The 13,199-nt window shown below is 45.7% G+C and overlaps 1 protein-coding gene across 1 annotated transcript in view; it reads right to left on the bottom strand.

Annotated features, from left to right (window-relative positions):
• Positions 1 to 7,331: 7,331 nt before the first annotated feature.
• LOC138652257 (uncharacterized) overlaps positions 7,332 to 13,199 on the bottom strand; it is an 83,615-nt gene continuing 77,747 nt past the window's right edge. Inside the window, exons 38-41 of the mRNA XM_069743024.1 lie at positions 12,257 to 12,403; positions 11,630 to 11,821; positions 9,768 to 9,880; positions 7,332 to 8,467 (exon numbers count right to left, since the gene is read on the bottom strand). Of these exons, the coding sequence (XP_069599125.1) occupies positions 8,227 to 8,467; positions 9,768 to 9,880; positions 11,630 to 11,821; positions 12,257 to 12,403 (693 nt within the window). The 3' untranslated portion in view covers positions 7,332 to 8,226. The remainder of the gene's footprint in view (positions 8,468 to 9,767; positions 9,881 to 11,629; positions 11,822 to 12,256; positions 12,404 to 13,199) is intronic.

Genomic DNA, 13,199 nt, shown 5'->3' with positions numbered 1-13,199 from the left:
GCCATGACCCGATTATTACTAATGGTGAATATGTGCACACGGAAAGGTCATGTGTCAGATTTTCAGGGCTAAAATCGGCTGGGTCACCAGTGGTGGATTATAATGAGGTAAAACTGGGCGGTAGTCCAGGGCCCGGTGGTGTGGGGGGCCCTGGGCTACCACTCAGATTGACCGCCGCCATCAGGGCATTACTGCCCTGACTGACGTATGGGCCCGGTGGGCAGAGGGGGCCCGCATTGGGCCGCGTCTCATCTGCCCACCAGGCCCCTACCGGCGCTGTGGCAGTTTAACGCTATTGAAGTGTGGGCGCGTGCCCGCACGTCAATAGTTAACAGCCGCCAGCCAATTGGAGGCTGGCACCTGACGTCAGCCACAGCGCGCACGTTGCCGGTGTCTGATGTCATTGTCAGTCGCCGGCGAGTGCGCGCTGCTGGAGGGAGCTTCGCTGAAGGAGCGCGGACAGGTGAGGAGAACTGTTTGTTTTTTTTCACTGGGGGCAAGATGCTGGACACACTGGGGGCAGAGATGCTGGACACGCTGGGGGCAGAGATGCTGGACACACTGGGGGCAGAGATGCTGGACACACTGGGGGCAGAGATGCTGGACACACTGGGGGCAGAGATGCTGGACACACTGGGGGCAGAGATGCTGGACACACTGGGGGCAGGACTGGAGGCATGGGCAGAATGTAGATACGAGGCATGATTGGAGACACGGGACAGAGTGAAAGACATGGGGGCAGGATTGGAGACAGATCGTGCAGGATCATGGGGCAGGATGGATATGATGGAGACAGATGGGGCAGATTGGATACTCATGAGGGCAGGATGGGTGAACATATGGCTGGTGCCAGGAATGAGATACACGGGGCCAGGATGGGGGATGTTATTATTACCATAGGGGCTAATTAAGGGATATTATTACTGCAGTGATGTATTTATTTTATTTTTTATGGACAATGTTTTAAATGGGGGAGCGGTCCTGTAACTGTGTAGAGTGACACTATGTTGCCTCTTTTTCTTCATGTGGTGTAATGTAGAAGTTGGGAAAAATTAAGTAATGTGTTCTGCAAGCGGAGCTCGAGATAACTGTTTTATTTCCTGCAGAGACGAGTCCTGGCTGGATGAAGTGATGGCGGTCTGTGTTGGATGAAAGATGAAGGACTTCACCTAGAGACGTTACTGGTGAGTCAGTGTTACCTATACACTGACACTGTATACTATATACAGAGCTTCAGCACAGCCCACCATTTATTTCACTGGATGATGTCACTTTAACCCCTTAGCGACCGCCGATACGCCTTTTAACGGCGGCCGCTAAGGGTACTTAAACCACAGCGCCGTTAATTAACGGCGCTGTGGAAAAAGTCCATAGCGCCCCCCAGAGGCCGATTTTCTCCGGGGTCTCGGCTGCCGGGGGTAGCCGAGACCCCAGAGAACATGATTCGGGGGTTTTTTAACCCACCCCGCATTTGCGATCGCCGGTAATTAACCGTTTACCGGCGATCGCAAAAAAAAAAAAAGCGGTCTCTTTTTAATTTCTCTGTCCTCCGATGTGATCGCACATCGGAGGACAGAGAAAAGGGGTCCCAGGTGGCCCCCCAATACTCACCTAGCTCCCCCGATGCTCCTCGTGTCTCCCGGTGGGCGCCGCCATCTTCAAAATGGCGGGCGCATGCACAGTGCGCCCGCCGGCCGGCACCGGGAGAATCTTTGGGGTCTCGGCTGCCGGGGGTAGCCGAGACCCCAAAGAGCATGATCGGGGTCGGTATTACCGACCCCTGTTTTGCGATCGCCGGTAATTAACTGTTTACCGGCGACCGCAAAAAAAAAAAAAAGTAAAGTGTAATTCTCTGTCCTCTGATGTGATCGCACATCAGAGGACAGAGAAATAGGGGGATTCGGGGACCCTAGCATACTCACCTAGGTCCCTGGATCCTCTTGCTGCTCCTCCTGGCCGCCGGCAGAAGAACATGGCGGACGCATGTCCAGTGCGCCCGCCATCTGTCTCCATCTGCCGGCCGGCAGGAGAACAGCAGTTGGGGCTAAAATTAGGGGTAGGGGTAAGGTTAGGGCTAGGGTTGGGGCTAAATTTAGGGTTAGGGTTGGGGCTAAATTTAGGGTTAGGCTTCTTTCACACTTACGTTGGTACGGGGCCGTCGCAATGCGTCGGCCCGATATACCGACGCACGTTGTGAAAATTGTGCACAACGTGGGCAGCAGCTGTAGTTTTTCAACGCATCCGCTGCCCAATCTATGTCCTGGGGAGGAGGGGGCGGAGTTACGGCCACGCATGCGCGGTCAGATATGGCGGATGCGACGTACAAAAAAACGTTTCATTGAACGTTTTTTTTGTGCCGACGCTCCGCCAAAACACAACTGATCCAGTGCACGACGGACGCGACGTGTGGCCATCCGTCACGATCCGTCGGCAATACAAGTCTATGGGCAAAAAACGCATCCTGCGGGCACATTTGCAGGATCCGTTTCTTGTCCAAAACGACGGATTGCGACGGAATGCCAAACGACGCAAGTGTGAAAGTAGCCTTAGGGTTGGGGCTAAAGTTAGGGCTAGGGTTGGGGCTAAAGTTAGGGTTAGAGCTGGGATTAGGGTTAGGGTTTGGATTAGGGTTGGTATTAGGGTTAGGGTTGGCATTAGGGTTACGCTTGGGATTAGGGTTAGGTTTGGGATTAGGGTTAAGGTTAGGGTTGTGATTAGGGGTGTATTGGGATTAGGGTTAGGTTTGAGGTTAGGGTTGAGATTAGGATTAGGGGTGTGTTGGATTTAGGGTTTTGATTAGGGTTATGGTTAGGGTTGACATTAGGGTTGTTTTGGGGTAAGGGTTGTGATTATGGTTAGGGTTAGTGATTAGGATTATGGATCAGGTTGGGATTAGGGTTAGGGGTGTGTTGGGGTTAGGGTTGGAGCTAGAATTGGGGGGTTTCCACTGTTTAGGTACATCAGGGGGTCTCCAAACACGACAGCCAATTTTGCGCTCAAAAAGTCAAATGGTGCTCCCTCCCTTCTGAGCTCTGCCGTGCGCCCAAACAGTGGGTTACCCCCACATATGGGGCATCAGCGTACTCGGGATAAATTGGACAACAACTTCTGGGGTCCAATTTCTCTTGTTACCCTTGTGAAAATAAAAACTTGGGGGCTACAAAATCTTTTTTGTGAAAAAAAAAAATATTTTTTATTTTCACGACTCTGCATTCTAAACTTCTGTGAAGCACTTGGGCATTCAAAGTTCTCACCACACATCTAGATAAGTTCCTTGGGGGGTCTAGTTTCCAAAATGGGGTCACTTGTGGAGGGTTACTACAGTTTAGGTACATCAGGGGCTCTGCAATCGCAACATAATGCCCACAGACCATTCTATCAAAGTCTGCATTCCAAAAAGGCGCTCCTTCCCTTCCGAGCTCTGCCGTGCGCCCAAACAGTGGTTTACCCCCACATATGGCGCATCAGCGTACTCGGGATAAATTGGACAACAACTATTGCAGTCCAATTTCTCCTGTTACCCTTGTGAAAATAAAAACTTGGGGGCTACAATATCTTTTTTGTTGAAAAAAAAAATATTTTTTATTTTCACGACTCTGCATTCTAAACTTCTGTGAAGCACTTGGGCATTCAAAGTTCTCACCACACATCTAGATAAGTTCCTTGGGGGGTCTAGTTTCCAAAATGGGGTCACTTGTGGAGGGTTTCTACTGGTTAGGTACATCAGGGGCTTTGCAAACGCAACATAATACCCGCAGACCATTCTATCAAAGTCTGCATTCCAAAACGGCGCTCCTTCCTTCCGAGCTCTGCCGTGCCGCCCAAACAGTGGTTTACCCCCACATATGGGGTACCAGCATACTCAGAACAAATTGGACAACAACTTTTGGGGTCCAATTTCTCTTGTTACCCTTGTGAAAATAAAAACTTGGGGGCTAAAAAATCTTTTTTGTGGAAAAAAAAAAATATTTTTTATTTTCACGGCTCTGCATTATAAACTTCTGTGAAGCACTTGGGCATTCAAGGTTCTCACCACACATCTAGATAAGTTCCATGGGGGGTCTAGTTTCCAAAATGGGGTCACTTGTGGGGGGTTTCCACTGTTAAGGCACATCAGGGGCTCTCCAAACGCGACATGGCGTCCGATCTCAATTCCAGCCAATTCTACATTGAAAAAGTAAAACGGCACTCTTTCTCTTCCAAGCTCTGCTGTGCGCCCAAACAGTGGTTTACCCCCACATATTGGGTATCGACGTACTCAGGAGAAATTGCACAACAACTTTAGTGGTCTAATTTCTCCTGTTACCCTTGTGAAAATAAAAATTTGTGGGCAAAAAGATCATTTTTGTAGAAAAAATGCAATTTTTTTTTTCATGGCTCTACGTTATAAACTTCTGTGAAGCACATGGGGGTTCAAAGTGTTCGCCACACATCTAGATAAGTTCCTTAAGGGGTCTAGTTTCCAAAATGGGGTCACTTGTGGGGAGTTTCCACTGTTTAGGCACATCAGGGGCTCTCTAAACGTGACATGGCGTCCGATCTCAATTCCAGCCAATTCTGCATTGAAAAAGTCAAACGGCGCTCCTTCACTTCTAAGTTCTGCGGTGCGCCCTAACAGTGGTTTACCCCCACATATGGGGTATTGGCGTATTCAGGAGAAATTGCATAACAAAATTTATGGTTACATTTCTGTTTTTACACTTGTGAAAATAAAAAAAATGGTTCTGAATTAAGATGTTTGCAAAAAAAAGTTAAATGTTCATTTTTTCCTTCCACATTGTTTCAGTTCCTGTGAAGCACGTAAAGGGTTAATAAACTTCTTGAATGTGGTTTTGAGAACCTTGAGGGGTGTAGTTTTTAGAATGGTGTCACACTTCATTATTTTCTATCATATAGACCCCTCAAAATGACTTCAAATGTGATGTGGTCCCTAAAAAAAAATGGTGTTGTAAAAATGAGAAATTGCTGGTCAACTTTTAACCCTTATAACTCCCTAACAAAAAAAAATGTTGTTTCCAAAATTGTGCTGATGTAAAGTAGACATGTGGGAAATGTTATTTATTAACTATTTTTCGTGACATATCTCTCTGATTTAAGGGCATAAAAAAACAAAGTTTGAAAATTGCAAAATTTTAAAAATTTTCGCCATATTTCATAAATGATCGCAAGTAATATCGAAGAAATGTTACCACTAACATGAAGTACAATATGTCACGAAAAAACAGTCTCAGAATCAGCGGGATCCATTGAAGCGTTCCAGAGTTATAACCTCATAAAGTGACAGTGGTCAGAATTGCAAAAATTGGCCTGGTCATTAAGTACCAAATTGGCTCTGTCACTAAGGGGTTAAAGGAAACCTGTCATGTGAAACAATGCCATTATCCTGCACTGAAAGCCCGGCTGCTGGATGGAAATTAAATGTATTCACCTATAGTAAATGGTTGATCCTGTGATACATAAATGTTATCTTTCATCGCAAACCTGTCTGTAGTGATAATGAGATAATTGCTGAAAACTGAACTCTAAAGGACAGGTAGTAACACATTATTATGAGGCTCAATGGATAAAGTGAAAACTACAAGATTTCAGAAGGTTTTTCCATGGATAGTGAAATATGTTAAAAATATTAATGAATGTTAAAAAGCATTTAAACAAAAGAATATTTTCTGATAGCTCAGTAAACAACGTGTTATACTGTGATGGTCTTCATTAAGGAAGGGGGCCTCAAACTGTCCATGGAACTGGGACCCTAACTATTCCTGTCCCGGAGGTACTCTTGATGGTAGAGAGGCCTGAGTCTCCAACCTTACTATGCTCCTAATATGCCCTAAGATGTTCCCTCCCCAGGACGCCTGGGACAGATATCAGTGTATAAACACATAAAACAAGCAGGGATAACAAAAAGCAACTTACATACAAAAACACTCACCAAGGGTAGAGAAGAACAAAGGGAAGGATGGAAATGTACCAACCAAATGGTTATAGGATAATGGAGAACGCATACATCCAAAAACAGCAAATAATCTCCACTAGCAACTACGAACTCCAGCAAGCCAGGAAGTAAAACATTCACAGGCAGGGATGAGAAGGTCTGGTCAGGTTTTACAGAGCGAGAAAATGAGCAGGTCAGGAGCAGCTGTGAGATGGAGCTGCATGTCTCTAACCAGCATACAAAGTCGTTAACCTCTTCAGCGCCAAGTCCATTTAATATGAGGAACAAAACACATAGGCTAATGGAAGGCCTGAAATTCCCAATACGTAAGTGCAGCGCCCCAGAGTCCTGGTCGTTGCAGTAATGTCGCTCTGCCACTAAGGGGAGTGATGTTATGTCTGATTGCACTAAAGGAGTTCACCTGACCAGGTATCACAGTCACACATTACGCTTCACACTCTGGCCACCAGGGGGAGCAAAAGGCACTATGTATTAGGCCACTCCTCACACTCTGGTAAAACTGAGGGTTGGACAGGAAGTTAGGGAGAAAGCAGCCCGGGAGAGTTCGGGAGAGGACCTGTCAGAAGTGGGATCCTGGCAGGTACCTAGCAGAAAGGACAGATTGTTACGGAGCCGCGCCTGCACTACCTTGCGGCGGCATCTCAAGGAAGGACACGAAGCGAAGTACATTGTGGAGAAGTGAGAAGCGGGATCATAGTACGAAGGAGATAGAGCCAGTAGGAGTCGTGCCCCGAGATCGGCAACATCCTACTGAGGCGCGTGGCCGGAGCACCGAGGAAGTAACAGACATTACTTCAAACAGCGGCAGGACAGTTAATTATTGGTTGGCTGTCTGACCTAAATCACCTAAACGGACATAGGAGGCAATCGTGGGAGAGGGGCGTCTCTAGGGTCCCAGAATAACTCCAGGCCTACCTGTCATACGGGTGCGTCCTAGCCATATTATCTGGGGGACGGAGAGAGAAAGAACAGATACGACAGTTGTGAGGACTATCCCGTGGTGCTCAGCAGGGTAGCACTACAACACACAGGCGCTAGTGGTAGGGAACGATTTCCACCTGCAAAGGGAGCTCTGGATGTGCCTTCGGACCGGCCGGTCTCAGCCAGCCCTGTTAGCAGTGCTCTGGATTGCGGACCCCGAAGCCTTCAGTAAAAAGGTAAAGAGACCGCAACCCTGCGTCCTCGTTATTCCTCGCGTCTTGCGCCACGCACCATCACCTTTCATTGGACGCCCCTTAGCAGGGTCACGCACTGGGTCTAGCCACCGTGACAACCCCGGACCGAGTACCCCACGGCCCTGCGTCTGGGGGCGCTCCATAATGATCGCCTAACCCCAGATCTCCCAGGAGCACGTGACACACTCATGACAAGACAACAATTAAATCCAAACACTTGTAATTGTCATTTATTTTGTCCTTTGTAAGAAGTCATTTCAGTTTACCAAGAGATGCCAATGACACCGGAGTGACAAGTATCTACCCAATCCAAATGTGTCTTCCAACTGGCAGGGGAACACTGTAATTAATTAAATGCATATAATTCTGTTTTCCTTGCAGGCGTTACAGTAACATCAGCAGCAGATCTTATTCCTGGCCGTTCTACATGGGTCTCCTTCTCTCAGGTCACATAAAAGTCCCGAGGCCAAGAGCGTAACAGCATCCTCCGACAAAACTAGTTCTGTGCGCTGCTCATGCCGGGCAACGTCATAGGAACAAAGCTGGAAGTTCTGCAAGAAAAACCTTCAATGCACACGGTGGAGAACCCAAAAAACGCCTCCAGGTGCAGAACACAAAGACTTCATAGATGGCGCACGTATCTTGTCTGTGCCGATCTGTGGACAGGTGGTAAAGTCTTCTCGAAAAGATGTTACAAAACTTCTAACTACAAGAGCAAGATAAATACCCCGGGGAGAAGTATCCTTACCGAAGACAAAAGACACAATTTACTGATGAAGGACGAGTGTGGACTTGTACAATATACAGAATGAAGTCTACTAAGAGCTTCTCCTGTTAAAATGAATTGACTGGAAAATGCAAGTAAATCTTAAAGGGGTTATCCAGAGCCTTCCTGTCTTTACAATAGGTCATTAATATCAGATCGTGGAGGTCCAACATGCGGCACCTCCACCGATCAGCCACGTAAATAATGAATGGAACCGCACAGTACACTGTGTAGAGGCCGGGTACTGCAGCTCAGCTCCTATTTACTTCAATAGGAACTAAGAACTCAAGAATAAGTTACTCTATATAAAGTAAGTACATACTGCAGGCATATCACACCATGCTGCTCAAGATCCGAGCCTTCTCTTCCATCTTCACTATCCTATTTATCAAGCAGTCCTTTTCAGCTAACACCATTTGTAACTGGTAACTCGGCCCATCTACGTCCATCACATTCCTCCTCAGATCAACCTCTTTCTTTAATATTAGTGCCAGTTCAGCGTCGAGTTCATCGAGTTCGTCCTGTAGATGTTCTGCCGTGCTCCATTCCTTATCTTCTCCTTTCTCAGGAGCGCTGCAAGACGCAAAAACATTGAATTCAACTAAAAATGAAAAAGTGCAAGAAATGAAAGACGATTTCTAGATATTATATGTAAAACTGAGAAAATAGAGGACAATGGCCTGTAAAACAATGGGGAAGAGTGGAAGAAGACTTTTTAATAACTTATGGCACATTGTTTTGATCGGTAGGGTCTGGGTCTTGATCACTACAGGACCCCATACACATTAGATGGCTGTCAGGCGAATAATTTTTTGGGGGCAGACCGCTATGTCCTCTTCCGGCTTTCCCCATACACTGGAACGCTTGATTCAGCAGAGTTCTCTTGTCTTCTCCTTGAGACCTGCTGCAAGGCTCCTCTGGGGGTGGATTATCTCCAGGCAACATAGAAGGAGCGTCTGTTGCAATTCCAACGTGCTGATCATCCTCTTCCCCCAACATCATCTGTTGGGACCAACAGATTCGGGAGGGCCCCATACACATTAGACTGCAGGACGATCCCAAAATCGTCTAATATGTATGGGGGTCCTTAAAGGTAGGGGCAGACGAGCTCAGATGATCCCCAGAAAATGGTGCATGAGCTCATGGACTTTCAATGAGCAGGCAGTTGGGTTCAAACGCTGCCGACAAAGACAGAGAAGGACCTCTGTGAAAGAACAATATATGGGCCCTTTGACGTATTTCATAATGTACAATTCCACCTGCTTTGGAGGTCAAAATGGGCCCCCTTACCTTTTGAGCTCCAGTGCTCAGGTTGCACCAAATCAGCACCAAAAGTACAAAATGCAGCAAAAAAAAAAAAGCACGGTTTTGCTGCTGCGTTTTTCCTTCCAAGAGATGCAGAAATGGTGCAGAAATTTCTGCACCAAATACTTAGCGTGTGCACATACCCTTAGGGGAAAATGTATTAAATTTTACGTCTTATACTATACTCTAGTATCGTAAGCTCTCTAGAGTAACGTGGGACAAATTTATTTGGAAACTCTGTGGTCTGTCCCAAAAAAAATAGAAATCTACATCAGTTTTTCAATTCAGTTACATTTTATGATAGTTTTTTTTTAATGCATTTTAGGAAATGTTTCATCAATGTCTCATTTTTGCTTAGTTGCTTGTTTAGGAAAATTACACAAAACGTAAAAAAAAAAAAAGTTTGCACTATTTTGCAACTTTTTGATGCAGGCAAACTGGCATTGAGGAATTTTAAGCCTTTGCTTAGATACAGCAAAATTGTGATTAATTTTTTTAGAGATAGAAATGAGAATTTTTCAAGTGTTTTGCCTTCTGTACAATAAGGAAACCACACAATATATATCACCAGATTTGGGGTTCACAGCTTGCAAAGAATTGCAGTTTCCAAGGAGCCAACTTGGTTTTGAGAATTGCCTCAACGTCATTCCCAGAAATGATTTCTTCAAAAGTTTTCAGAGGCTGCGATAAAAAAAAAAGAAAAAAATGTTAATTGAAACGATCTATGAAATAAATATAATATGAGAAATGGAAAAAAAGCAATAAAAAAAAATGGAAGTATTTGTTAGAATCCATATATATGGAGAGTGGGGAGGCACACATTGCGGCAAATCTAAAGGAAAGCGTCTGTCTGCTTGCTTTTTTCAACCATGCGGTAATTTTTGCAGCGTCATTCTCTCTCTCTCTATCTCTATGTGGATTTTACCTTTGGCAAAAAGTGCGTGGCCATCATTTAACAATATATACAGTAAATATAGGACTAAGACATAATTATAGATTAATAATAGTGATGAGCGATCATACTCGGGTGCTAACCGAGCGTCTTCAGCCTGCTCGAATGATATGTTTGACTCCCCGCGGCTCCAGTCCTCGTGGCTGTTCGACAGCCGCAACACATGCAGGGATTGCCTAACAAACAGACCATCCCTGCATGTGTTGTGGCTGTTTAACACTTCATCTGAGCACGTTCACTCATCTCTAATTAATAACTATCTCCATACGCACTTATACAGGACAGACTGTCAATCACTAATTGGCCCCGCCCGCTGGACTCCTAACCATAAAAAGAGCAGGGATTTAAAATAACAAATTGCAAATTATACTGACTCTTTATAAAATATATATACTATTATATCTCAATCTTCACAGCATGAAGATGACACATCATGTTCTATTTAAAGGTGTTTTTCAGTTTCAAGCAGGATGTAGTCACGCACAGTGTAGGAAAGACTAAGTGCAATACGAAGGGATAAGGGGGAAGGGAACCCAACACTAGGGAAGGGGGGAGTGAGACCCCCAGGGCAGATCTAATGTCACCATGTCTGCCCTAAGTGTCCCTATGTAGGTTCTGCACCTATCGCCAAGCAGGATACCCAACCCCGGCAATAGGCCCTGCATAGGAAAGGACGGGGTGTAAGCTAGTCAATCCCACTACCACTAAAGACAGATGGGATACACAAACAAGTGGAACACTTAGCTTGAGTAGACTCAGAGAGAAACACTGACGTCCTCCAAACACCAAGGAGGAAGATAGCCGACTTCTATAGGTCCAAGCCACAATAGGGAAATGGAAATATCACCGGCAACTCCCAGCAACAAGCTGGGAGTTATAAACACCCCAGTCCAGGTGTATCAACTAGAGCCTGGAGAGGTTGCCACTGGGTCATAGAGTCAGAAGGACCAGGAAGAAGTCTGCAAAGCAAACTGCTAAGAGCGATGGTCTGCAGCCTCTGACACATCCGTGACAGTGGTAACCCATGAACTATGGCTCTACAGCTGTTGTGAAACCTATAACTCCAAGACTATTGCTACTTGTTGGAGGCATCAGGCTTAGTGCATAGGTCAGTGGATAACTTATTGATCGCTGTGGGGCCCAATTGCTGGGTCCTGCAGTGATCCGCAGCTGTCTTAAATGGATCTGAGATGCAAATATTCAGCCTCCACTCCATTCATTGTCTATGGGACTGCCAGAAAGAGTGGAGAGCTCTACTCATCTTTCTCCAACTGACCCATAGACAATATATGGAGAGGACGTTGAGCATACGCATCTCCACACGATTGTAGACGGGCCAGTTCCTGGGTTCCAGAGCCTCTTTCTCAGAATCTTTTGGGGTCCTAGTAATGAGTAAGCTCTCCTGCATCCCTAACCCCCTATCCTCACACACTGTAAAGAGCTATTCACAATTCATATTTTCAAAAGTTGCCCCATACCTTCCGATAATCCATCAAGACGTCAAATCTCGGTGATATTAAAGTTGATAGCTGGTCCGTCATTTCTTTACTAATCATCTTTGATGGTGGTCGGTCACCTCCATCCACACATTTTACATTATTACACTGTGACTGTGAGGACTGGAGCTGGAGTCTGGGGAGGAAGCCTTCATATAAGCAGACCTTTAAAGCCTGGAAGAAGGAAGGAATGAAATGTGTGTCGTTCCTGATCAATGGCCGCTCTAAACATGAGTTTGTCAGCTCATGACATCTTTTTTTTCCCCCCAATTCTATTAACTATCGTTCATCCTCTTCCATTTTTCATTGAAAAAGTCCTTTTACGTCAGCACTCGTTGACTTGTTATATCACGGATCAGCACTCGCTATAGAGATATTCCCCTCTTTAATTAATGCCTTATAATTTAACATATAATTTCTAGATTTCATGCAGCACACTTTACACCCAAAAGGATAACCTGAAACTGACATGCCCCGTTGCTAAAGGTGAATCCGGGCCCCAGGCCTTTATATATGGAGTGGAAGGACCTTTATCCCCTTCCTTTGGACTGCAAGGTCTCCGTGCAACCACAATTTTTGCACTTCTATATTTTTTCCACTTTCTTATACCTGATAAAACATCCTGAGGAACAACGGGTTGGAATCATCATTGAAGTCACCGACAGCAAAGTGAGCAAAGCAGTGAACAACCAGCAAAATAAGACTTCCAACAGACTGGAGATATTCCCGGGATACGAAGAGTATGTTCTCAGGACTCTGCAAAAAAACAAATTGAATATGTCCATAAATACACTGCTCAACAAATAAAGGGAACACTAAAATACCACATCCTAGATATCTCTGAATGAAATATTCCAGTTGCAAATTTTTATTCATTGCATAGTGGAATGTGTTCAGAACAATAAAACATAACAATTATCAATGTAAATCAAAATGAATATCCCATGGAGGTCTGGATTTGGAATGATACTCAAAATCAAAGTGGAAAATCAAATTACAGGCTTATTCAACTTCAGTGGAAATGCCTCATGACAAGGAAAAGATGCTCAGTATTGTGTGTGGCCTCCACGTGCCTGTATGACCTCCCTACTGTACAACGCCTGGGCATGCTCCTGATAAGGGATCTCCTCCCAGACCTGGACTAAAGCATCCGCCAACTTCTGGACAGTCTGTGGTGCAATGTGACGTTGGTGGACAGAGCGAGACATGATGTCCCAGATGTGTTCAATCGGATTCAGGTCTGGGGAACGGGCGGGCCAGTCCATAGCTTCAATGCCTTCATCTTGCAGGAACTGCTGACACACTCCAGCCACATGAGGTCTGGCTTTGTCCTGCATTAGGAGGAACCCAGGGCCAACCGCACCAGCATATGGTCTCACAAGGTGTCTGAGGATCGCATCTCGGTACCTAATGGCAGTCAGGCTACCTCTTGCGAGCACATGGAAGGCTGTGCGGCCCTCCAAAGAAATGCCACCCCACACCATCACTGACTCACTGCCAAAGCGGTCATGCTGAAGGTCTGTCACATGTGCTCAGTGTGAAGAGCACAGGG

Source organism: Ranitomeya imitator, chromosome 10 (genome assembly GCF_032444005.1).
Source record: "Ranitomeya imitator isolate aRanImi1 chromosome 10, aRanImi1.pri, whole genome shotgun sequence".
Lineage (NCBI taxonomy): Eukaryota > Metazoa > Chordata > Amphibia > Anura > Dendrobatidae > Ranitomeya > Ranitomeya imitator.
This window is presented reverse-complemented; position numbering and strand designations above follow the sequence as displayed.